This window comes from Bos indicus x Bos taurus, chromosome 23 (assembly GCF_003369695.1).
Source record: "Bos indicus x Bos taurus breed Angus x Brahman F1 hybrid chromosome 23, Bos_hybrid_MaternalHap_v2.0, whole genome shotgun sequence".
Classification (NCBI taxonomy): Eukaryota; Metazoa; Chordata; class Mammalia; order Artiodactyla; family Bovidae; genus Bos; species Bos indicus x Bos taurus.
In genome coordinates, this window is record NC_040098.1 from 32,484,982 (window position 1) to 32,510,475 (window position 25,494).

Sequence of the window (25,494 nt, forward strand, 5' to 3'; positions counted from 1 at the left end):
GTCTTTGACTGTGTGGATCACAACAAGCTGTGGAAAATCCTTAAAGAGATGGAAATACCAGACCACCTGACCCACCTCCGGAGAAATCTGTATGCAGGTCAAGAAGCAACAGTGAGAACTGGACATGGAAAAACAGACTGGTTCCAAATCCAGAAAGGAGTATGTCAAGGTTGTATATTGTCACCCTGCTTATTTAACTGCTATGCAGAGTACATTATGAGAAATGATGGACCGAATGAAGCACAAGCTAGAATCAAGATTGCCAGGAGAAATATCAATAACCTCAGATATGCAGATGATACCACCCTTATGGCAGAACGTGAAGAACTAAAAAGCCTCTTGATGAAAGTGAAAGAGGAGAGTGAAAAAGTTGGCTTAAAAGTCAACATTCAGAAAACTAAGATCATGGCATCTGGTCCCATCATTTCACAGTAAATAGATGGGAAATCAGTGGAAACAGTGTTCATTTTGGGGCAGCTTTATTTTGGGGGGCTCCGAAATCACTGCAGATGGTGACTGCAGCCATGAAATTAAGATGCTTGTTCCTTGGAAGAAAAGTTATGACCAACCTAGAGAGCATATTAAAAAGCAGAGTACTTTGCTAGCAAAGGTCCATCTAGTCAAAACTATGGTTTTTCCAGTAGTCATGTATGGATATGAAAGCTGGACTATCAGGAAAGCTGAGCGCCAAAGAATTGATGGTTTTGAACTGTGGTGCTGGAGTAGACTCTTCAGAGTCCCTTGGACTGCAAGGAGGTCTAACCAGTCCATCCTAAAGGAAATCAGTCCTGAATATTCATTGGAAAGACTGATGCTGAAGCTGAAGCTCCATACTTCGGCCACTTGATGTGAAGAACTGACTCATTGGAAAAGACCTTGATTCTGAGAAAGACTGAAGGCGGGAGGAGAAGGGGATGACAGAGGATGAGATGGCTGGATGGCATCACCACGGACTCAGCGGATACGAGTTTGAGTAAACTCCAGGAGTTGGTGATGGACAGAGAAGCCTGGCGTGTTGCAGTCCATGAGGTTACAAACAGTGGGACACAACTGAACGACTGAACTGAACTGAAGAGTGTTAAGACACTGATGATGCTCTCATCACTCCCTAATCTCAGTATTGTTCTCCCAATTCAAGTCTTTGTTCTCTATATTCCCAGTACTCATCCTTCCCCTTTGATGTCTGAGGGCTTTTACGAAACTTTTTTTCATTGAACAACTGAGCAGGGGGAGATGTAGATATAGATACATTTACTTCAATCTGAAAGAAAACTCATTTCTGCTCCAGCCCAAACATGTGATTACTTAAGTTGATTGCAGCCCTGGAGACAATCATAAAGGACTGGGAAACATCCTACAATCACAGCAGATCTATCCTCCTCTGCAGTTTCCTGTACCCACAAAAAGCCAACACTACCCCCTCTTTAAAGCATTTTATCCATCTCTCTGGCCACATCTTAGGTGACGGAACGCTTCCACTGTGCTTTGGGAGCCTCAATTTCTTTCAGATCCTTCCCGGGTGTTTTCCCCAGGGTCGGAGGCGTCCATCTCTTGTGACGCTACTCTGGCCTACAGTTCTCTTTCAACAGCCTTGAAGAAAGAGAACAGAAGTCGGAAACTGTAATATACACAGGGTTGCTTCTTCCTAGACAAGCTGGCAGTGGGGTCCTCTAGTCACCCTGCATACCTCCGCAGAATCAGAAAGTACCCTTAAGTACAGTCCTCTTCAGCTCCGCCCCCGGAACACCACGGTCCCTGGAGCGCAGGCGCCCCAGGGCCCCGCCCCCCATTTCAAAGGCTCGGTCCCTATTGGCCCAGAGGCCGGGGATGGAGCGCCCTGGTCTCGGAACCGGGGAGATCATGTGATTCTTGGGGGCGGGGCTGCGCCGGCCGCTTCCCAGCCAGGCTGAAAAGGCTCGGGAAGCTAGCTGGCCTTGTTGGCCCTTAAATCGCACACTGGATGGCCTGGCCCCAGCTACCCTCGCCGAGCCGCGCAAAGAAGGATGCTCCTGGCTCTCGTCGGCCTCCCAGGTTTGCTTTCCTTCTTTTCCCGAAGGTGGGCCCTTAGGTTCACCCTCCGAAGCCTGCGGCCGCAGGGAAAGCCAAACCCCGAGTGTCCGGAGAGTAACCGGAAGTGCCCTCCCAGGCAGAGGGGCGGCGCCGGCTGCAGCCGGGGTAAGCGCGGCCCGCGGGGCTTGGGAGGGGCATGGCCTGCGAGGCCCAGGGATATGTGGAGGGGTTCGGAGGGACTGGAGACTCCTCGGCCTCTGCCTGATAGGAGCAGCCTCTGTTCCTCTCGACGGTGCAGGATCTGAAACCCCCCCTGAGGGCGGACTGAAAGGTGGTCAATGAAAAGTTGAAAGAAGAGAAGCATAGTACTAAGGTTCCTGGAGATAATAATAGTAAACACTGCCGGGCACTTTTTAAAGCGATCTTTATCTTGCACTCTGGGGAAAAAAAAAACAAGGACGTTGAATGGAGTTCTCCACCCACCACCCATCCCCATCTTTAAGGCAGAGATCGGTTATGTTTCATCTAGTCTGTATGCAGAAGAATCTGGTTTAATCATCCCATAATTATTATTGGAAACCGACATTATATACAACTTTGTCATATGCACTTGTCAACTGCATCTGGAGGTTTATAGTGGTAGAAGAATGGGTCATTGATCTAAGTGAAGATAATACACTTAGCAGAGGCGAAAAATTGAAACAAGCAGAACAGGATTCAGGGCTTTATTATGAAGTTAGTCATTACCCAGAAGGACTCTCAATATTTTGTCTGGAGCTCTCTGGGAGAAAACAATGTGAGGAGAGGTGGGAAGAGGTAAGTTATGATTGAAAGATACTGACCAGACTGGGAAGTAAAGGGAACCGATTTTTAGATGTCCAGCGCCAGAAAAATTTAAAATTTCACAAAAATTTTAAATTTCTACATTTTTGACTTTTTCTCCAGGAGAGGCAAGAATTGAGTATTGTTAATAACTGTGGACTGGAGACCTTTTGGAGCCAAAAGGAAGACAGTCTTGAGTCTTTCTTGTTACGGTAAGTAGCATAGCAAACTGTGTTTCCATATAAATGGTGGAGTTTTAGGGGACACGTGAGGGAAACTGGAGGAGAACAAGAAGAAATGGGAGAAGATACTTGGAAAGAAGATCATGACCCTTTCTTAGCTCCTGAGGTAACCCTGCCTACCAATGTTAGTGTATTTTCTACTCCTTTCCAACATGCTTATTCACCATAGGCTTTTAATTATTCCTTCATGATTGATTTGCAGCCCCCAAAAGACAGTATACTTAATGCAGGCCCTGGAGTCAGAGGATGGATATTTACATCCTGGCTCTGCTATTTACTAGCTGTGAGTTCTTAGTTATTTAACTGCCCCGAGTATCATTTTTCTATCTGTAAGGTACAAACATTCCTCATAATACCTATTTTACAATCTTGGAAAGATGAAATGAAATAATCCATGTAATCATTGAAAAATAAATGAGATAATCCCTAGCCTGGGGACTGATACATTAAGCATTAATAGATAGTGCTTTATTGACTTTAATCTGCTTGTCCCATACATCCTTTAACTGTAAGGATGGCCTTGGTCTTTGAAGTTCTACACTCAGCCTGTCTGCTTGGACTCTTACCGCCAGCCTGCCTGTTCTGTGCACTCCAATCCTAGCCATGAAGTGAGAACCAGTCTTTTCCTAGAATGAGATAAGAGAAACCTCTTAGCATAGGGTACTCTGAAGCTGAGACTTGAAGGATATATTTTGGTTTGCCATTTGAAACAGCCAGGGCTGTTAGCCTAGCCTAGATTGCTACTGAGGCTTAGAGGATAATGATGACTCTTTTTTGGTTCAGATATTCATTCATATTTTTCATTCATTCAACAGACATATTCTAGACACTAGGAATATTGCAATGAACAAAAGACTTAAGTCCTAACCATAATGAAAGTTATATTCTAATAGGAGAGAGAAACAAATGAACAGATATAAAATACCACAAAGTTGGATGATAAGTGCTCTGGAGAGAAATAATACATGCTAAGGGGACATAGCTATTTTAGTTAAAGTTGCCAACATGTGCCTCTTTTTGAGGAAATAATTTTCAGAGACTTGAGTCAAATAAAGGAGCAAACTCCTTGGGTGAAAAGCATTCTAGGTAGATAAAGCAAGTGTAAAGATTCTGATGTGTTATGGGAGGCAGAAAAACTATGTTAGGTGGTATAGTGAGAATCTTAGGTTTTATTGTTAGTGTGGTAGAAACAGTTACAGTATTTTTCAGTGGGGAAGTATCATGATTTACTTTAAATTTTGACAGCCAGACTGTATATTATTTTCTAGGTGCTGACATCCATCTTAAAGACTCAAATATGAATAAGAAAATGGTTTCCTTATTTTTAATTTTTTTCATTGGTGCCCTACAAATTATTGGCTGTTTAGGGCAAATATACACTCTGAACTGATAAAATTAAGGAATATTATACTTCATTTACCAGGCTATGACCACGCTCAGAATTGTGTTTATACTCTAACTCTCCTATTGACTATAACAGTAGTACACATTTTAATAAGATAGAACTCCTGGAAAGCCACTGTCTTATAGTAGCTGTATGCATGACTCCAGAGTTTTACATAGCTGTGATTCTGAAGCCTTCCTTTTCCTTCTAACATTTCTCTGTAAATTTTTTTTTTCTAGTTTTTGCATAATCTTCATATTAATCATTAACTGATTGAGTCATTTCATTATTTATTACTTAGTTAATTATTTTAATGCATTTTGAACAAGGCTGTGTGTAAAAGACAGGCACAGACACAGAGGATGACCTCAAGAAATGGTAGGGTTTTTGTGACCCTGAAGATGGAATTAAGAAAATAATAGAACCTGCCATTTACTGAGCATCTATTAATTGAGCACCTAGGTCCTGAGCCAGGTCCTTTATTGACAGTATCCTAGTTCTCATGGCAGCTCTTTAAGACATGTAATAGTATTTTCCTTATTTTATCAAAAGGGAAATGAAAGCTAAAGGAAGTAACTTACCCAAGTTCTCATAGCTACAAAAGAACATAGTGGGAATTCGAACCAAAATCTGATTCCAGGGTTTGAACATTCAACTTCAGCTAGCATAGTATACCAACTCTCAGCTCCCATGTTTTTAAAACGCAAGATAAGATACATTTAAATTTTGAAATAATTTCATATTTACAAAAAGTTGTAAAATAATATAAGAATGCTCATACACCCTTCACCCACAGTCCCTAAATGTTAACATTTTACTGTATTTATTTTATGAGTCTGTCTACTTACTCCTCTGTACATACATGTACCTCTGTGTACATTTTTTTTCTGAACCTTGTGAGAGTAAATTACAAACATCATGCCTCATCTCAAATGATGAGAGAATTAAGTCCTAAAGTCCTAAGACATGCTAAGCCCTAAAATCCTAAGAGAATGAAATCCTAAAGTCATAGGTATTTAATGAATTAACTTCTCTCCCATGTAGTGCTGCTAGCTATATGCATCTTTGAGAGAATTAAAAAAATAGTTACTCAAATCATTTTCCATAGGGCTTCATTCTTTCCCAGAATGCTAGTTGAAAAAGCCTGTCTTAAATACTTAATTTTTTTTCCCTAAAAACAAGTCTGTTCTCTTTTATTATCATTACAGTTATCAAAGTTAGGAAATTAACTTTCATATAATACTATTATCTGATCTTGAGACATTATTAGAGTTTAGCCAGTTGTTCCACTAATGTCATTTTAGGAAAAGAAGAGTTATTTTTGTTGTCCAAGATCCAATCCACCATCACCCGTTTCCTTTGATTGTCATGTCTTTATTGTGGAACATATCCTCAGATTTTGTCTTCCATAACTTTGACTTTTTTTTTTTAAGTTTAAGCCATTTATTTGGCAGAATTTCCTTCAATTTTGCTTTGTCTAGAGTTTCCTCCTGATGAGATTCAGGTTACAATGTTTAATGTTCTGTTCCTCTCTTTGTATCATATTAGGAGACAATTTTTTATCTTGTTACTGATGACGTTAACTGATCATTAGTTAAGATGGCATCTTCCAGGTTTCTGTGAAATTACTTTTTTTTTGTCTTTGTAATTATTAAATGTCTAGTGGGGAGATATATTCTGATTGTGTAAATATCCTGATTCTCAAAACTTTTTATCCACTGTATTTTTGCCTGAAACAATTGTTGCTCTTCTTTTGATTAGACGTGATGTTTTTAATTCCATCATTTCGTCTACATTTAATTGTTGGCTTCTTTAATAAAGGAAAAAACTTTCCCTTCTCCCTTTTATATTCACTTTTTAAATGAGTATGGATTCATCGATTCTTACTGTATTACTAATTTATTACTGTCAGTATTTATTTTGATGTTGTTTGTTGCAGATTTGTGTAGTGGCAGCCCCTTCAGTGAGGCTTCTGGTCCTCTTAGCATATTATCACCACTCTTTGAGCACTTCCTTGTTTTCTGGAACAACAAGATGTACCAGGTTCATTGTGTACTTTCTAAACCCTGAAATTAGCCATTTCTCCAGTGAGCCCTGGTTACTTTCAGTGGGAAATGGTGTTTAGAAACCAAAATCTGAGTGCTTGGTATGCTGATTACTACTGGGATTTCATTGTTTCTGTGATCTCTCAGCAGACATTAGGAGACCAAAAAGAAAAATACTTTAACATTTCTGTTTTCTCTGTGTATACTTCAAAACTTTGACTTCCCACTGATACTTGTAATTCCAGTTAAACACTGTAGATACAGAGTTCATTCTAGCCTTTCGCTTTTCTATGTTTCTGACTCCCTTGTCTGACAGTGAGACATCTGCTTGCCTTTATATTTACTTATTTTGTCATTCCTAGTCTGTGCATTAAGTAGTGAACCTTTACCAACATGGGGGAAAACTCCTACTAATTATAGTTCAGTAATTGTTTGTAGTTCTATTTATCTTTAGTTTGAGTTTATATAATTCTAATACTGTATTGCAGAATTTTTTGAGTTATTTCCCTCCTGGGTGGTTTTATTATTAATTTGAAATACAGACTTCTTTGTTTTTATTTGAATTTTATTTGAATTCTATTTTAATTATTTTCTCCCCTAGCTTTTCTATTTATTGAATATGTGAAATGTAACAGTTTAAAAAGTTAAAATGTGTGTTTTTACAAAAATATGTACTAAAGAAGCGTATGATTCTCTTTCCTTCACCCTTTGCTACCAGTTTCACTTTCCTGTCCTTTTGATCCCATTTCCATCTGCCTTGTAATAACCAAACTCATTAGTTCTGTCTTTTCTGAGTTTCTTTTTGACCAAATGCATAGATCCATGTGTAATTTTTTAAGTTCTACTTCATTCTTACAGAAAATATAGCATACTGTTTTACACCAGTGCTTTCTAAAATTTACAGTTTATCCTGAAAACTGCCCCACATCAGTTCAGAAAAGTAACCTTCATCCTGTTTCACAGCTACAGAGTACCTCATTATATGTGAACATACTTGCTCTGTGCCAGACACTGTCACAGGTGCTAGAGAAACAGCAACAAATGAAATGAACTAAAATCCTTGTCCTTTAAGGGGCTTACATTGTCCGGAGAAAAATAAGACATGAAACGAGAGGAGGGGTGTTGCATGTGTGGGTCATCTGGGATGGAGATGTGTCATAATTTAAAATAGGATGGTCAGTTATGGCTTTAATGAGAATATGACAATTTATCAAAGATTAGAGTGAGATGAGAAAGGGAACCTTGAAGATCTTGAGGATGAGCACTTTAGCAGGGAGAGACTTACAAGCATAAAGACCTTGAAATGGAAGTGAACCTGGATTGTTTGAACAAAAGCAAGGAGAGCAAGATGCCTGGCATACAGTACAGATGAGAAGAGCAGGGAAGTGTGTCAGAGGGGTAGCTAGGAGTCAGATTTCCTAGGGGCTTATAGGTTCTAATAGGAGCAGTTTTGTTGGAGCAGTGAAAGTGAGTATTTGTAGTATGTTCCAGAAACCTTGATAAGATTTAAGATAAGAATTAAAGACAATGAACAGATTGATTTCTTTTGAGGAATTTTGCTGTAAAGAGAAAGAAGTGAAAGTAGCTTGAGGATGAAGTGGTTGAGAGAAGTTTCTTGTTGGTGCTTTTGTTTTAGGAGCGGTAACAGCTAGTTTGCTGATTAGTATGATTCAGTAGTAAAGAACAAATTGGTATTGCAGGAGAGAGAGGACAGAATTGCAGGAGTGATGTCCTTGTGGTGAAAAGGGGGTGGAATCCAGTACCCCGACCAACAGATTGTCCTTAGATTGAGCGGGGGCAGTTTGTCATCCATGGTAACAGAAGGAAAGATGGAGTGCATGACCACACTTGCAAGAGGTTGGTTGTTGTGGTGGGAGCACGTACAAGTGTTTTTTGTGTTTTTGTTTTTTTCCTTCCTTAGGTTTTTCTCAGTAAAATAGAAAGCACAGTCATCAGTTTTTATTCCCTAGGTGACAGAGGAGGGGGTTTGAATATATGAGAAGGTCAAACATGAAATGATCATTGAAAAGAGTAAGTGTGAAGGATATGGAAAATGGTGTTTCTTCCCTTCTGTTTCTCATGTTTCTTCTTTAGTATATCATTGGTAGTTGATAAATGCTGCTGCTGCTAAGTTGCCTCAGTTGTGTCCGACTCTACAGCCCCATAGACGGCAGCCCACCAGGCTCTGCTGTCCCTGGGATTCTCCAGGCAAGAACACTGGAGTGGGTTGCCATTTCCTTCTCCAATGCATGAAAGTGAAAAGTGAAAGTGAAGTCGCTCAGTCATGTCTGACTCTTAGCGACCCCATGGACTGCAGCCTACCAGGCTCCTCCGTCCATGGGATTTCCAGGCAAGAGTACTGGAGTGGGTTGCCATTGCCTTCTCCGAGTTGATAAATACAATAGCTTATTACTTTTATCTTTTTCTCCCTTGAATCAGCCCATTGTTTTCCTTAGTGTTAGTCTATATTCCTGTATTTCCTGTTGGGCTTGAATGTTTAACTTATCTAGTGGTGTAGCCCTACAAAAGATAGGGCCTGAGTAGAAAGACCTCAGGAAGCTCAGTAATAAAGAATCCGCCTGCCAATGCAGGAGACAAGGGTTCAGTCCCTGGGTCAGGAAGATCCCCTGGAGAAGCAAATAGCAACCCACTCCATATTCTTGCCTGAGAAATTGCATGGACAGAGGAGCCTGGTGGGCTACAGTCCATGGGGTTGCAAAAGATTTGGACACGACTTGGTGACTAAACAACAACAACAGCAAGACCTCAATGTCTCTCTTCTGTCTGTCTTTCCTTTTTAATCTCCCAGTCATTTGAAGATGTGATTGTCTGCCTTACTGGGGAGGAGGAGTAGAGTGGTTAGACTCTGAGCACAGGGCCCTTTTCAATAATGTTATAAAGGAGAATTATATAATTGTGATCTTTCTGTGTATAAGGACTTCTTTAAGATGCTCAATCTTTGGATATTTCCATACATGTGCATCCCTCTAAAAACAAGAAAACCTGTTCCATATCTCTTCACTGTACAAAGAAAAGCCTGGCATTAAAGACAGATTTGAAGCCCAGGCTTTTAGCTACAGTCATTTTTCTTTTTGAGCAAGGTTTGTGCTCTTATGATCATATCAAAGCAGAATCTTAGATCCCTTTATCATAATAGTTATTATAGGAGCTAACACAGAATGCTTACCATGAAATACTGATTAACTTATTATTCAACTCAATGATGTGAGGTTAACTTCCATCATTCATCCATTTTATAAATGAAAAAACTAGCTACAGAGTGATTAAGAAACTTGCCAGACATCACACAGCTAGGATGATAGTAAGAGAAACTTTTCTTTCTCTTTACACTGAGAATTCTAATAATCATTAACCATTTCCTTCCAAACGTTCTACAGAAAGGACTGCACAGGTATTCATAGTCCCTTTTGGGTTGTTTTCCTCAAGAGCAGGCATATTAGTTATTAGATGTCTTGACTACTCAGTTGAACCAAGGGAAGAGGAGGAATCCTGGTTTTGAGATCACTTGAGTTGATTAAAGAAACAATTTTTTCTGGTACTTTCCATGTATGTGTTGCTGATTTGTTTTAGTTAGAGAAAAACCACTGCTGTCAACCCCTGTAAAACGTAGAGCACTTGTGGCATTTGATGCAGAAATTCTGTCTTTTCTACAGCAATTTTAATTGTGAGCATTTTAGTTATGGAAATATAAATAATATTTCTTCTTTGTCTAACAGGGTTGTAAATACCACATAAGGAACGAGTGCATGTGATGCTGGAAACTTGTAAAGAGGAACTGCTCATGACTGAAAGGCCTAAGACAGATGTATCTTTCAAGTTCTTATCGAGAAAATGACTGTGAAGAAAATGATGGGTCAGGAAGACCAGTGGAAAACTCCCTAGGAGAGAGCCATAGAAAATGTACACTTCAGAAGAGAGATATAATCAGAGAACTCAAAAAAGGAAAATATATCATGTATGCCCTCAGAAGGGTAAAAAGATTTTTATTCATGTGCATGAGATTACTCAAATAGATGATCAGATATACGAGTGCCTTGAACGTGAGCAAAACTTTTGTGAAAACTTAGCTCTTATTATGTGTGAGAGAACCCACACTGGGGAGAAACCTTATAGATGTGATATGTGTGAGAAAACCTTTATCCAAAGCTCAGATCTTATTTCACATCAGAGGATCCACAGTTATGAGAAACCTTATAAATGTAGCAAATGTGAGAAGAGCTTTTGGCACCACTTAGCCCTTTCAGGACACCAGAGAACGCATGCAGGTAAAAAATTCTATACATGTGATATCTGTGGCAAGAATTTTGGTCAGAGCTCTGATCTGCTTGTCCACCAGCGAAGCCATACAGGCGAGAAACCTTATCTGTGTAGTGAGTGTGATAAATGCTTCAGCCGAAGTACAAACCTCATAAGGCATCGAAGAACTCACACGGGTGAGAAACCGTTTAAGTGTCTGGAGTGTGAAAAAGCTTTTAGTGGGAAATCCGATCTTATTAGCCACCAGAGAACTCACACTGGTGAAAGACCCTACAAATGTAATAAGTGTGAGAAAAGTTACCGACACCGGTCAGCCTTCATTGTTCATAAAAGAGTACATACTGGGGAGAAGCCCTATAAGTGTGGTGCCTGTGAGAAATGCTTTGGCCAGAAATCAGACCTTATTGTACACCAGAGAGTCCACACAGGTGAGAAGCCGTATAAATGCTTGGAATGTATGAGAAGTTTTACCCGGAGTGCCAACCTCATCAGGCACCAGGCAACTCACACTCACACTTTTAAATGCCTTGAATATGAGAAGAGCTTCAGCTGTAGTTCAGACCTTATTGTGCATCAAAGAATTCACATGGAAGAGAAACCACATCAGTGGTCTGCATGTGACAGTGGCTTCCTCCTAGGCATGGACTTCGTTGCCCAACAGAAAATGAGAACTCAGACAGAGGAGTTGCATTATAAGTACAGTGTCTGTGATAAAAGCTTTCATCAGAGCTCAGCCCTTCTTCAACATCAGACAATCCACTTTGGTGAAAAACCATATATCTGTAATGTGGCTGAGAAAGGTCTTGAGCTCAGCCCTCCCAATGTATCAGAAGCCTCACAGATGTCTTGACCAGACAAGAAGTTGTTATACCATTAAAAAAAAAAGATGTATTTACAATGTAAGAGAACTCATTTAAGATGGAGAACTCAAACTCAGACTTTCCTCAGAGCTCAGACTTTATTGGGGACCAGAAAATCTGCAGTTGTAGGAACTTGAGAAATGGTTTGACCAGAGAGCTGTCTTTATAGAACCGTATCAATCACTCCAGTGAGAAACCTTACAAATGCCCTGAGTTTTTGGAAAACCTCAGTCCAAGCTCATGTCTGATCACCCACAAGAGGATTTATACAGGTGGGAAACTTACAAGTTCAGTGAATGTGAGAAAGCTATCTAGCAATGCTCACCTCTCCTCGTTCCAAGAGAATTCAGATCAGAGGATGATATTTTTTTAATGCCCTGTGAAACAGTGCTTCAGACAGTATGCACGCCTCATTGGACATCAGAAAGCCCCACTGGAAAGAAACCCCAACAGTTGTGAAAAAAGCCTCTTAACATAACTGTGACTTTGTTACCTATCAGAGAAGCCATACAGGTGAAAATTTGTGTATTTGCCTTGAATGTGGCAAAAGCATTAAGTGGAGAGCTTTCTTGGGTTTGCAACCCACGCCACCCCCCCCACCACCACCCCCCCCCACGCCCCCGCCAAAAAAAAAATCTGATGAAGGACCTTATGAATTCTCAGAATGAGAAAAACTTCTGTCAATGATCAGTTCTTGTACACCAGGGAACTTGTATAAGTGAAAGACCCTATAAATAACCCTAAGTCTGGGGGGAAAAAAATCCTTGCAGGAAATCTCTACCTTATTGGGCCCCAAAGAAACTACTCTGGAGAGCATTTTGTAGACCTCTAAAGAGGTCTAACTCGATTGTGTACATTTAATAGGTATGAGAAGAACTGTTCTCATAGTTAGTTGACCCCTGTAGTAGAGATGACTTTTAATGGAGTCGACATGCAAACCGTTTTGTTTAGATTCCCAGAAACGTTTTCTGGGAAGAGCTAGAGCAGGTCAGAGTAGGCCTGATGGGTAACTCAGGTAAAGATGCTTTTCTTTTATCTGAACCACTGAATGATTGCTTTACTTTCAGTTTTTAAAATTTGGAACTCCAATAAAAGGAAGGACTGTAATTGAGATAGAAAGTGTGGCATGTGTTACTGTTGGGGAAAGAAGTACATTGACTTTGCCTCTGTTGATTTTCTAATTCTCGGGTAGAACGGGGACTAGTGTGTTGATACCAGCATGGGAACCTTCTGCTGGTTGTGAAAAGAACTAAACAACTGGGGAGTAGTTATCCTAGATCAAAACACTCCCCAGAATTTCCCCTTTGGAGGACCAACCTCATAATAAGGCAGAATGTTCAACATTTTACTTGGTGTGAATTGAGGCATACCTTCAGTCCTTGCCCTAAAATATCTTTTGGACTATTACTTGTATTTGCAATTTCAGCTTTAGAGATTTGTTTGTTATCAACAGAGAAGTGCAAATTCCAGGATGATCATTATGATTTTGCTAGTTGCCATATTTTTGTGACTTCATTTATCATGTTTCTTTCAATGGTAAGATATACTCAATCAACTCCTTGCAAAGTGTTTAAGGGAAGGCTGACAGACTCAAGTCTGAGTCAGCACAGAGTAAAACACATACTGATGCGTTATTAATGGAGAAACGACTAATTTTAAGAATCCTGACTAAAAAGCTGGTAATGTTTCTTTTTCCCCCCACTCCATCATCCTGTTTATAGCAAATCCAAGCCTCATAATGATATACCTTTCATTTATTTTGGTTCTGCCAAGGAAAGAGAATACTTTTTTATTTCTGGGGAAAAGACAAGTCACCACAATATAAGGTGTACATTTGGCTTGTAAAATAGGATTCTAAATGCTAGAAGGGAAAAGGAGTTGGCATTCATCAGAGGTTTCAGGATAGGCACTTATCTCCAATTTAGTATAATTATGATTACCTTTAACATTCTCTGGAAACACTAATTAATTCAGGGATCTATAAATGCATGCTTGTGAGGTTTTTTTCCCCCCTTCCCTCAGATTAAAAGACATTTAATATAAATACTTAGGAGTCCTACAGTCTTTGGTACTGTAGACTGGTGAATAAATATTTGCGGTCCTCTGATACATCTTAGCAGATCCTGAACTCTAGAAGCATTGGTGTTTGGACTCATGGGGGTGGCCAGCTGCTAGACTGCCACCTTGCGTATGGCTCCAAGCTTTGATCCTAATGACAGGTTGGTGACCTTGATAATCTTAGGGTCAGAGGATATAACATAGTGATAAGGAATTTGATTCTAGGCTGTTTTTTCTTTCTTTTAGAAAACAGATCCTGGAAGTTTATTTGATCTGATGTGTTTTAGTAATTTTCATTAGCTCTTACACCATAAAAACTTGCTCTGTGTGATAAAACACACAAGATATATTTGTTTCTTTTTGATGAAAATCATGCCTGTCACTAGTATATATTTGACAGTTGTAATTTTTAAAATAGTATTGGATGTATGGCTTGGTGGTGATGAAAATTAGTCCTTATGGCTACTTGTTAGTCATTAGAACTTGGAGAAGGGCACAGTTGTTAACTTTGGTGGGGCAATGACCTGCCCCTTTCAACTAATCTTACTGGTAATTGTCTCTAGTCTTTAAGTAAATTAAGGATGGACCATCCCTCAACCAAAACTTTGAGGGTATGAAATAGGTCTGAGGGCTTTTAACCATGGGGGAAAAAAGGGTGTTGGTATTACTCATATAGAATAACCTGAGGTTGGAGAGGACCACTTAGGAGCCTGTAACCAAAACTAGAAGGTAACTTCTGGAATGGAGGGAGGTTCTCTTGAGACAGTGCCAACCTAAATCTACCTCAGGTAAGTAGTTAGAGGAACTTTTATCAAGATTTCAGACCAAACAAGACACTTGTATTCAGTCAGTGTATTCCTATGCTTTCATGTTTTTGTTTTCCCTTAATTCTTAAATAAAAACATTGTTCTGAAAACTCCATCTTTGCCTCCACTGTACTCAGAAAAAGCGTTTCCCTTTCATTTGTGTTACAATAAAGCAGATGTTCAAGAATCCTTACAGTGTGTACATATATTAAGCCATCATCATGTATACTTTAAATACCTTATATTTTATTTGTCAGTTACATTTCAATAAAGCTAGGGGAAAAGAATAAAGTGGATATTCATGTGACCCTTAGGCCTGCTGGTGACACTAGCCATTGGACCATCGCTTGAATTCCAGGAATTTTTAAAAAATAGGATCCTGGGAATTTTTGATGTTAAAGAGGGTGAATGGAAACCTGGAAGGGATTACTGTCTTTGCTGTAGACTTTGCATTCTATTGGAGCCTCCCCACTGCATTACATACCAAGTGTAGGGAGGAGTAATAGCTTAAACTAACCATATGTGGGCTAAAACTCAGAAGCCAGCAAAACTGTGAGTAAGCTACACCCTCAAAGGACAATTTTTGAACTTTCAATTCCCAGTAAGAAGAATCCACATATGACTCCAGTTGTACCTTTCTCCCACCTTGTCTTATCATTTGTTGGAGATGGCAAAAATGATGGCATTGGTGTTCCTCCCATTATAAAGTTTGCTCCAGTTTACATCTATTTGCTCTGTCACAGAATAGGTCCCAGCGTTTTAAGGGGGTCTCACTGTGGGAAAAGAATAATAAGAGTTAAGACAGTTTGGGTTGTCTGAAATTTGGATTGGTGAAAAGGGGAAGGGACAATGGTACAATTTCAAGGCCTGTGGCTTTCATGCTTATTCCCTGCCCACCCCCCACCCCACACCCCCCCCCACCCCTGCGCCCCACTTAAAGTGATGCTGGGCTGTGGTGAAAAATATTTCTGGAAAAAACTCTAGTCACATCCCTTACAAATAAGTAGAGGAGGGATGGTGCCACACTGTCTCTGGGGTAGAAGAAGGGAAAGGTGCTTCCCAGGACACACACATGCCACCGGAGTTGAAATAGTTCATATTGCTTCCGAGATGACGGGGGTGGGGCGGATTTGTAATGCAACTGAAGCTTTCTTGTTTCACGCCCCAAACGTTAGCTTGTGTTGTTACTCTACCCAAGTGGAGACTTGAACTTAAAAGTGAGGGAGCCTGAAGGCTGTTAACCCTTGCAGAAAGAATCCCTTTTCCACCCGGCAGAGAACACTTTAAAAATAGAGATATAGGGATCCTACTAACAGTAGTGACTGATAACATCAAATAACTGGTAATTAGTGAAGAAAAGACAAGACTTGTGGAGTAGCTCCTGGTGTTTATACTCACTTTCAAGTTCTCTGCAACACTCTTGTACCCGAGAATCTTGGTCTTAATTTCCTGGCTCAAAAAGTTGCATTAATACATCTGACAAAGAGAAGTCTTTTATACAGAATTCCAAGTGGAACTCCTCACTATCGATTCCCGGACCTCTTCTAAAAGGAGTCTGTCTCCCAGGTGGAGAAGTTGATGCTGCTTTGGAACACACGAGGGCAGTTTGTTTGGGGGCTGCTGCTGCTACTGCTAAGTCACTTCAGTCATGTCCAACTCTGTGTGACCCCATAGACGGCAGCCCAACAGGCTCTCCTGCCCCTGGGTTTCTCCAGGCAAGAACACTGGAGTAGGTTGCCATTTCCTTCTCCAATACATGAAAGTGAAAAAGTGAAAGTGAAGTCGTTCAGTCATGTCCGACTCTTAGCGACCCCATGGACTGCAGCCTACCAGGCTCCTCTGCCCATGGGATTTTCCAGGCAAGAGTACTGGAGTGGGGTGCCATTGCCTTCTGTAGGGCCATATCATGGTTTGCCAACAGGCTGTTTAAACCAGATCAGTTGTTCTGACTGGGCAGGGGACTGATAAGGGAGTTGTACGGAACTGTCACTGCTGCTGTGACCTGGCTTCTCTGTCAACGTCATAAGCCCACGCTCTCAGGCCTCATTCTCCATCCCTATTCAACCACCACCACCATCCCCATAAGATCATCGACTACACTGAGAAAAACCTCCAGTAGCCAGAGCCCTCCTGACCACTTCAAATCTCTCTATCCTGCCTTTCTTCTCCTGAAGCAATAAATATCCTGGCTCATTTAACATCAAGCTCATTCTCTCCAACAACCTCTGGAACCTTCCTTATCTCTCTATGGATTTTTCACTTATTTCTTTCATTAAGATTTTCCCCTCACATCTTCAAAAAACTATAGATGTCCTTTCATTCCCTTTTATTTAAGTTTGGGTTGCTAGTTTTTCTCTTCCCCCTATTCCAGAATTCACCAGCTTAAAATCTATACTGCCTCTATTTCTAAGTATTCATTTCCTATCACTAACCTCCCTAGTATCTATTCTCTGATGATCAGAAATGACTGAACAATATCCATGGATAGAGCACTCTACTGGGCAGGCATAGTTTATGGAATGTGGGCCAAAAGATAACCAATATTTAAAGGGAAGCTCAGTTTTCAAATGGCCATTCTTTGTGTTCCATTGTGCAGCATTAAGTCTTTATACAGACAAGAGAGAGGAGGTTTTTCTCAATGTTCTTTCCCTGAGAATTGAGAGTCTCAATAGAGCATCTTTACTGAACATCGATACTTTATGCACCATTGAATCTGATATCACAAAGCCCAGTTTCAGAGCAACTTGCTCAATAATCTAAATCAGCTACAAAGTAACTTCATGGACTTAGATGAAATGAAGTAGGTAGAATCTTGATAAGCCTCTTTGTATCCCTCATTTGTCACTTACAGGGAAGAGGTCTTCAACTATTCTTACACATTGTGTTACTGGGGCTTCTGAGTGCTTACTGAATGACTTGCCTCCTGGGGTCCTTCTCAAGGAAATGATATGACTCCATGTTTCCTGGTGATCAGAGGAACTAACACATCTCCCCAAACTGCACAATTGAGGATGAATATTAGGCATTTGAATCAGAACTTTTAAAGATTTCTATTAGGGTCCGGCAGGCAATTTTAGGAGGAGATGTACAAAGAAAGAACTAAGAATGTAATGACTGTTGAGTGAAGGCCCAATATCTGAATCATTGCTATTAAGGGAAAAGAGACCAATGGTTATTGATGATGTCTAGATGATGTCTATTTTAAGACAATGTGTGGCCATCTTGAACATTCAAAATAGTCCCCAAGAAATAATAATTTAAAAAGAGGTACAAAAAGGAAAATCCCTCATCATCTCAGCAATCATCTCAAACTCTATGCTGATGAGTTAGCAAATAATGTTGCTTCTTTTCTTAGCCATAGTAGAGTAAATTATTTCTGGCAGCAAGCCTATGCATTATATGAAAGCTGTTTAATGAAAAATGAACATGTTTGGGGGTTTTTAGTAGCTTAATCTAGAAGTGTCAACTGACAAAGGAAATATGATACTTGAAAAAAGCTTATTAAACAGGTTTTGCTGTGGAATAGAGAACAACAAAATCTGAAGACCAAGATGGCATTATTAAAAGGGGAAGAACAGAGCATTCACAGTAGAATCAACAGGGAAGATTTTGTAAATAATAAGGCCTGACTTCTTCCAAAAAGATGCTGCTTCAATGAATCCAGAAGGGTCTAATCCGAGAAAACATTTTTTTGAGTCTCCTCAAAAGACTGTACTAAGTATCTAAGGTTGAGAACCACTGACATACAGGCATGAGAAATTGTTAAGATTTTTAAAATCAGACAGGTGAATATTTCAAGCAGTTTATATTATTAATGATGAAAGAAAGAGATCATTCTCCACTACCTGGTGTAAAAAACAATGCTTATGCTGGAAACAGGAATAATTACCTTGATGACCTTGGAAAAAAATGAAGATAACTTCATCAATGTAATTAAAGGCAAGGGACAAAATCCCTGTGGACTAAGAAATTTAACTTGGGGGGGGAATAAAAGGAATTTAAGCTTTTTTATTTATTCAGCCAGAGCTATTGTATCTTCTTGGGGATCACCAGAAGGTAAGATTGGAAAAAGTTTAGATTACAAAATTTCTAACACCTTTTTGATTTCAGTGAGGTAGAAATGGATGGAAACCTATACTATGTTAGATACTTTCAAATCAATAGATATATTATCTTCTTAACTTGGCCTACCTTAATTCATCCCATATTTAAATTTAAATAATATTAGTCTTGTCTAGGTTTTGGGTTCTTTTTAAAGGATAGATGTATATAAGGCATTCTTGTTATTTGTTATTGAATGAGCACTATTTTAAAACTCATTCAGAGAATTTCTTCATGGAACTATTTAATTAATTCAAGACATTTTCCCCTAGGAAAGGACATATTAAACCCCATGTAAAGCACAGTTCTGTTTGATTAAAATAGTATTTAAAAATAATTTTAAAATAGTATTTTTAAAACTTAAGACATTTTGGTGGCCTATAACTAGTTTAGAAAATGTCATTATACAAAATAATAGGATAAAAATAAAGATGGAAATTAATATATTTTAATTTCATTTTAATTAACACAAATTAATTTGTGTTAACATCAAATAATTAACACAATGATTGAACTGTGTTCTTCAAAATTTATATATTGAAGTCCCAGTCCCTCAGAATGTGACCTTATTTGGAAATATGGTCCTAACAAAGGTAATGTGGTTAATTAAAATAAGGTCACTAGAGTGAGTGTTAATGGAAATGACTAGCATTCTTATAAAAAGAGGAAATTAGGAAAAATAAGATACAAACACAGTGAAACTGCCATGTGAAGATGAAGGAATACATCAGGGTTATTTGCTACAAGCCAGGGAAGAGCAGAGATTGTCAGCAACCACCAGGAGCGAGGTGAATGCCATGAAACTGACTCTTTCTTGCAGCCTTCAGAAAAATCAGTTTTGCTGACACCTGGATCTGACATTTCTAGCCTTCAGAACTGTGAGACAGTAAGTTTTGATTGTTTAATCCTCCAAAGTTTTTGGTACTTTGTTATGGATGTGTAGCAAGCAAATACAATATGATTAATTACCATAAGTGTAATAATGGTAATGATTAAGATGGTCGAATCTTGTATTTCCTGAGTTCATATATTTTAGATTAAGCTTTATGTTGAGTTATAATCTGTTATTGTTTTTGCAACCATCCTGAGAGATGATATTAGTCTCACTATAGAATTGTTTTTAGAGACGATTCCTGATAATGGTGCTGTCGGCAGTAGAGCAGTGATTCAACCACAGATCTGTCGGATCTTAAAGTCCCAGTTCAGCACTCTGCTCTGACAGCAGTTGAAGAGACCATATGACTGAGTTTAGTGAGTGGGGAGCATATTGTCTATTAATGAAATAGATTTCATGAGGATGATGTAGTTGTTTTAGCATTTGGAATTAAGGAATGAACTGAAAATTTAGGGGCAACTTGGAGAACAAAGCTTATTCTTTATGAGCATAGTAACCTGAGCCAAACTCTCACATTGGAAATATTTGGGGATGAAAGAGTAGAATTCTCAGGAATTGTTTTTTTAAAAAAAACTTCTTGAGATGGTGAAAGTAACCTCTTCCACAGTATCCTGAACCCCAAAAGAAATAGTTGTCATTAGATTTTCTGTCAGTTTGGAACCTGTGGAGGTCTCTGATAAGGAGAGTGATATAACTCAATGGTACTGAAAAAGGTGGGCTTCCTAGATGGCTCAGTGGGTAAAGAATCTGCCTGCAATGCAGGAAAGCCAGGAGACTTGGGTTTGACCCCTGGGTCAGGAAAATCTCCTAGAGGAGGACACAGCAACCCACTCCAGTATTCTTGCCTGGAGAATCCCATGGACAGAGGACCCTGGCAGGCTACCATCCATGAGGTCACTGAGAGTTGGACACAACTGAGCATGGGAATGAAAGGATTTACTTTCTTGGAAATTTAATGTTGCTACTGGGAGAGGAAATTTTCAGACATAGCAGTCTGTCTTCCAACATGTACTATCTTTTCTTTATGTGGCATACCATGAGAAGGTCATCTTTGAAGGCAGGAAAATGGACTACAGCAGTGGTTCTCAAACATGTGCTCAGTCATGTCTGACTCTTTGAGACCCTATGGACTGTAGATAGCCTGCCAGGCTCCTCTGTCCATGGGGATTCTCCAGGCAAGAATACTGGAGTGGGTTGCCATGTCCTTCTCCAGGGGATCTTCCCAACCCACGGAAGCAAACCCAGGTCTCCCGCATTGCAGTCAGATTCTTTACCGACTGAGCCACCAGGGATTAACCAGCATCCAAATGACCTGGAGGCTTATTGAAACATATTTCTGATTCAGTAGGTCTGGGGTGGTGCCTTGAAATGTAAATTTCCTGCAAGTTCCTGCTGCTGCCGCTGACAAGTCGCTTCAGTCGCATCCGACTCTGTGCGACCCCAGAGATGGCAGCCCACCAGGCTCCCCCGTCCCTGGGATTCTCCAGGCAAGAACACTGGAGTCGGTCGCCATTTCCTTCTCCAATGCATGAAAGTGAAAAGTCAAAGTGAAGGCGCTCAGTCGTGTCCGACTCCCAGCGACCCCATGGACTGTAGCCTACCAGGCTCCTCCATCCATGGGATTTTCCAGGCAAGAGTACTGGAGTGGGTTGCCATTGCCTTCTCCCCTGCAAGTTCCTAGGTGATGTTAACACTAGTGAAAGGTTGTTGTTGAATCATACGAAGACACCGGGATTCTTGGCCCCCGGAGGAGAAGAATTCAATCCGGGGCCAGAGATGAGGCTTGATCGCTCAGAGCTTTTGTGTAATAAAGTTTTATTAAAGTATAAAGGAGATAGAGAAATCTTCTGACATAAGCATCAGAAGGGGGCAGAAAGAGTACCCGCTTGCTAGTGTTAACAATGAAGTTATATAATCCAAAGAATATCTGGAGGTTGTAAAGACCTCATCAGACCTACTCCCATAATTTACATTTTAAGATAATACTGTCCCTCAGGCAAGATACATCCTTGTAAAGACCAGTTCTACTCCCATAATTAACATTTTAAGACAACAACCGATTGTTGACAAAGCTGAGCCTTTTCTCTTGATGCCTTGTAACCACAATCTGCCAGAAAGTTTAAGAAATCTTCTGAGGCTCACGAACAAGCTTCCTCTGTCTCAGCACAGAGCAAAATATCATCTACATATTGTAACACCACTGCTTCAGAGCTATTAAAGTTTTGTAGATCCCGTGACAAACTTTGTCCAAATAAGTGAGGACTGTCACGAAATCCCTGGGGCAAAACTGTCCAGGTTAACTGAGAAGCTGGCTGTGTAGGGTCTTCAAAGGCAAATAGAAATTAACTTTCTTCCGCCAAAGGCGCTGAATAGAAGGCATCTTTTAAATCGACTACTGAGAAATATTTGGCTCGTTCAGGAATTTCAGACAATAGAGTATAAGGATTAGGCACCACGGGGTGTAAAGGAACTACAGCCTCATTTATTATTCATAAATCTTGAACTAGTCTCCATTTACCATTTGATTTCTTTATACCCAAAATAGGAGTGTTGCAAGGACTGTTACAGGGAATTAATAGTCCCTGCTCCTTTAAAATTTCAATGATGGGTTTTAACCCTTCCTTAACTTCAGGTTTCAGTGGATACTGCTTCTTACGTGGAAATACGTGTGGGTCTTTGAGCTTAAAAACTGCAGGAATAGCATTTTGTGCTCGACCCACAGATTTTCCATCAGCCCATACTCTAGGATTTACATTTTGTTCAACTAAAGGGAGAGAAAGGAAGGGCTCCATATTCATGAAAACAGAGGCATGGACCTTGCTCAGTATGTCCCTTCCCAAAAGGGGTGAGGGAGATTCTGGCACAATCAGAAACTCGTGTGAAAACAGCACAGAATCCCAGTTGCAAGATAAAGAATAACTGAAATAATACCTTTTGGCTCGTCCAGACAGTCCCATTACAGAAGCGGATCGGGAAGAAAGTGGGCCAGGGGCTTCAGTAAGCACAGAATAAGTTGCCCCAGTATCTAAAAGGAAATCGACAGATTGGCCCCCACAGTTATTAATACCCGGGTTCCTCAGGTGTAATTAGGACGGGAGCTTGTGTGGGGACCCCCAGGCACCTTCAGTCCTGATTGTCTTGAGAGTCCGACCCCAGAGACCTATGCCTCCGGGGGCAGTCTCTCTTCCAGTGTGGTCTTTTGCAGACCGGACATGGAGCCGGGGGCGGCTTAGATGCCTGAGGGCCATCCCGCTTGAGATGCCCCTCCTTTCCACAGTAATAGCAAACACATCCCTTTTCACCTGGGCCCCTCTGGGCATTTTTCTTAGGCTGTTTAAGAACGTTTTTCATAGCCTTTGCGCTCTTTCTTTTCCTCATATTCCCTACCATAATAGACTGTCTGAGCCAGTGTAACAGAGTATCTAAAGACTGATTTGGTCCATACGCCCGTTTTAATAGCTTAAGGCGGATATCTGGAGCTGACTGAGTGAGAAATCTATCCTTTAAGATCACTTTCCCCTCTTCTCTTTCAGGATCAATCTCAGTGAATCTGTAAGGGCTTCTCTCAGTCTATCTAGGAATTTACCAGGAGCTTCCTTCTCCTCCTGTTCTATGTCTGCCAATTTGCCATAGTTTAAAGGCTTAGAATGTGCCTGCCTAAGTCCTTCAAGAATACATCTAACAAAATGACTCTGATCCCATCTTCCTTTAGCTGTGTTGTAGTCCCAGTCTGGTTCTATAGTTGGGACCACCTGATTCCCAGTGGGGAGGGCCGCTATCTCGTTCTCCCTCTTCCCTACTGATTCATTACCAAGCCATTCATCTCCATAAGCAACCGCTTTTCCCAAAACTGGAGTCTTTGACTCGGGAGTCAGTGTTTGTCCCAAGATATACATCACATCCTTCCAAGTGAGGTCATAAAGCAGAGTAACACCTTTAAAAGCTCTAATATATTTTTCTGGGTCCTCTAAATAGTCTCCCAGATCCTCCTTGATTCTTTGTATTTCTTGATAAGAGAAAGGCTTATTAACTCTCACAGACTGATAATTTCTCCCAGTGGGTGTTTCATGAAGAGGCAACAGCTTGTGTGGCTGTTCCTCAGTCTCTCTGGCTGCTCTGCGCGTATGATCCCAGGGATAGATTGGAGAAACCTGTTTTTCCTCTTCTCTTTGTCTCTTGTCCTCCATCTCATCTCTTACCTCGATGGTCTGAGTTTCTACCGAAACCAGAGTAGTCTGAGGTCGTACTGAGACAGGAGTTGTTTGGACCTCCATGTGGGCAGTTTGAATCCCAGTTTGGATTTCCACTGAGACCAAGGCAACCCTTCTGAGGGGGGTTCTCTGGCTTTCAGTTTGCTCAACTTGGAGCCCCAGGTATGGGGGCAAAGTAGGAGGACAGGAGGGAACTGAAGGTTTCACGCCCAAATCTATACCCTTAGGACATAAGTCTGGCGTATTTCGCAGAGAGAAAAAGGGCAACACATATGCTACTTCTACCCATTTCCCTTGTTCCTTACAGAACTGGTCTAATTGTAGAACAGTATTATACTTAAGAGACCCTCCAACTGGCCATCGTTCTGTCCTCCAATGGATACCGTGGCCATGCAGTATCACATAGGAAGACCAGGTGTGTCTTCTTTAAGCCCTGGGCATCAAATCTATCCGTTTTTCAGGATACAGTTCGAAGGAGTGAGGCTGGAATTGTTAGTTCCCATCTGTAAGAGAGAAAAAAAGTGACCAGTGCCATTTTTCTACCGGAGGTGTCCCTCCCTGCTCTAGATGGGGGTGTAGACAGACGTTACACGAAAAGCTTTTCCTTCCTGGTCGGACTTAGTCTGTCCCTTACCGACGCAGGCACAGTCCACGTCCCTCCCGGTTCTAACACTGAGATGGGGTGGGGATGTACCAGGGGTAGACCTGATAGCATCCCTACTTGACGTCCAGCTCTTCACCTTTAACCTTGTTTGCCTCTGATGTCACCCGGGGTGAATCAGAGTAACCTTCCGGAATGCCTCCCAAGCTAAGACTACTAGGGGAAACATTCGTCATCTGAGTGCCTGTGCACGACCCTGAGTATTTCCTGACCACAATAAGACCGACACGAACATAAAACTGAGATGTTCTTTCCAAGCATCACCACACCAGTATAATAGCCTCCTCTGATCCACTAAGAGCCGGCGTTAACAAAGAAAAAAAAAAAAAACCCATCGCAGTCCCAATCTGAGTAACCTTTAACCTCAGAGATGTTCTGGGAGCTAGAGTTCCATCTAGCTTCCGAATTTTCGATTCCTAGTGAGGCTAGGCGCTTTCTTGACTACCAATTCAAGTTTGGGACCTAAGCCACAGTATACAATAACAGTATACATCACAAGTCCCTTGAAAGTCTATGATCCAATAGATTAGGTTAGTACTTCTAATTCCCAAGGAGTTATGAAATGGTCAAAGAGACCAAAAAGTTTGACCGAGAAAGGAGAATTCGGTCCACATGCTTTGCCCGTTTCTGGTCGGTTCCCGAAGGAGACATTGGGTGCCTCTTGGCATTGGCAGGTCGGTATAACGCCCTGACAGGTTTCTGCCATGAGCCGTATGAGATCACCGTGGAACCGCAGAGCAGGGCTCCTTACTTGCTTCACGCAGGGCCTGTCATTCATTCACACAAGCACACAGTAGAGTTAGTAAAGCACAGCAGAAAACGTGTTCGCTAAAAGAACAAAGAACTAAAGCTCCAAGCATCCTTACCTTGTCCTGAAGGATCCTGGATGAGCCCCCAAGATGAAAGGTTGTTGTTGAATCACGCGAAGACACCGGGATTCTTGGCCCCCAGAGGAGAAGAATTCAATCCAGGGCCCAGAGACGAGGCTTGATCGCTCAGAGCTTTTGTGTAATAAAGTTTTATTAAAGTATAAAGGAGATAGAGAAATCTTCTGACATAGGCATCAGAAGGGGGCAGAAAGAGCACCTGCTTGCTAGTGTTAACAATGAAGTTATATACTC

At 40.8% G+C, this 25,494-nt stretch overlaps 1 protein-coding gene across 2 annotated transcripts; it reads left to right on the forward strand.

The window, feature by feature from the left end:
- Positions 1-1,873: 1,873 nt before the first annotated feature.
- On the forward strand, positions 1,874-14,692 carry ZNF322 (zinc finger protein 322). Of its 2 annotated transcripts, none has more exons than XM_027524700.1 (3): positions 1,874-2,175; positions 2,956-3,044; positions 10,241-14,692. In XM_027524700.1, the coding sequence occupies exon 3, from the start codon at positions 10,423-10,425 to the stop codon at positions 11,629-11,631; it is 1,209 nt and encodes a 402-aa protein (XP_027380501.1). In that variant the 5' UTR covers positions 1,874-2,175; positions 2,956-3,044; positions 10,241-10,422; the 3' UTR covers positions 11,632-14,692. The 2 variants fall into 2 exon arrangements, with proteins under 2 accessions (XP_027380501.1, XP_027380502.1); XM_027524701.1 differs by having other exon boundaries at positions 1,874-2,031.
- The last annotated feature ends 10,802 nt before the right edge of the window (positions 14,693-25,494 follow it).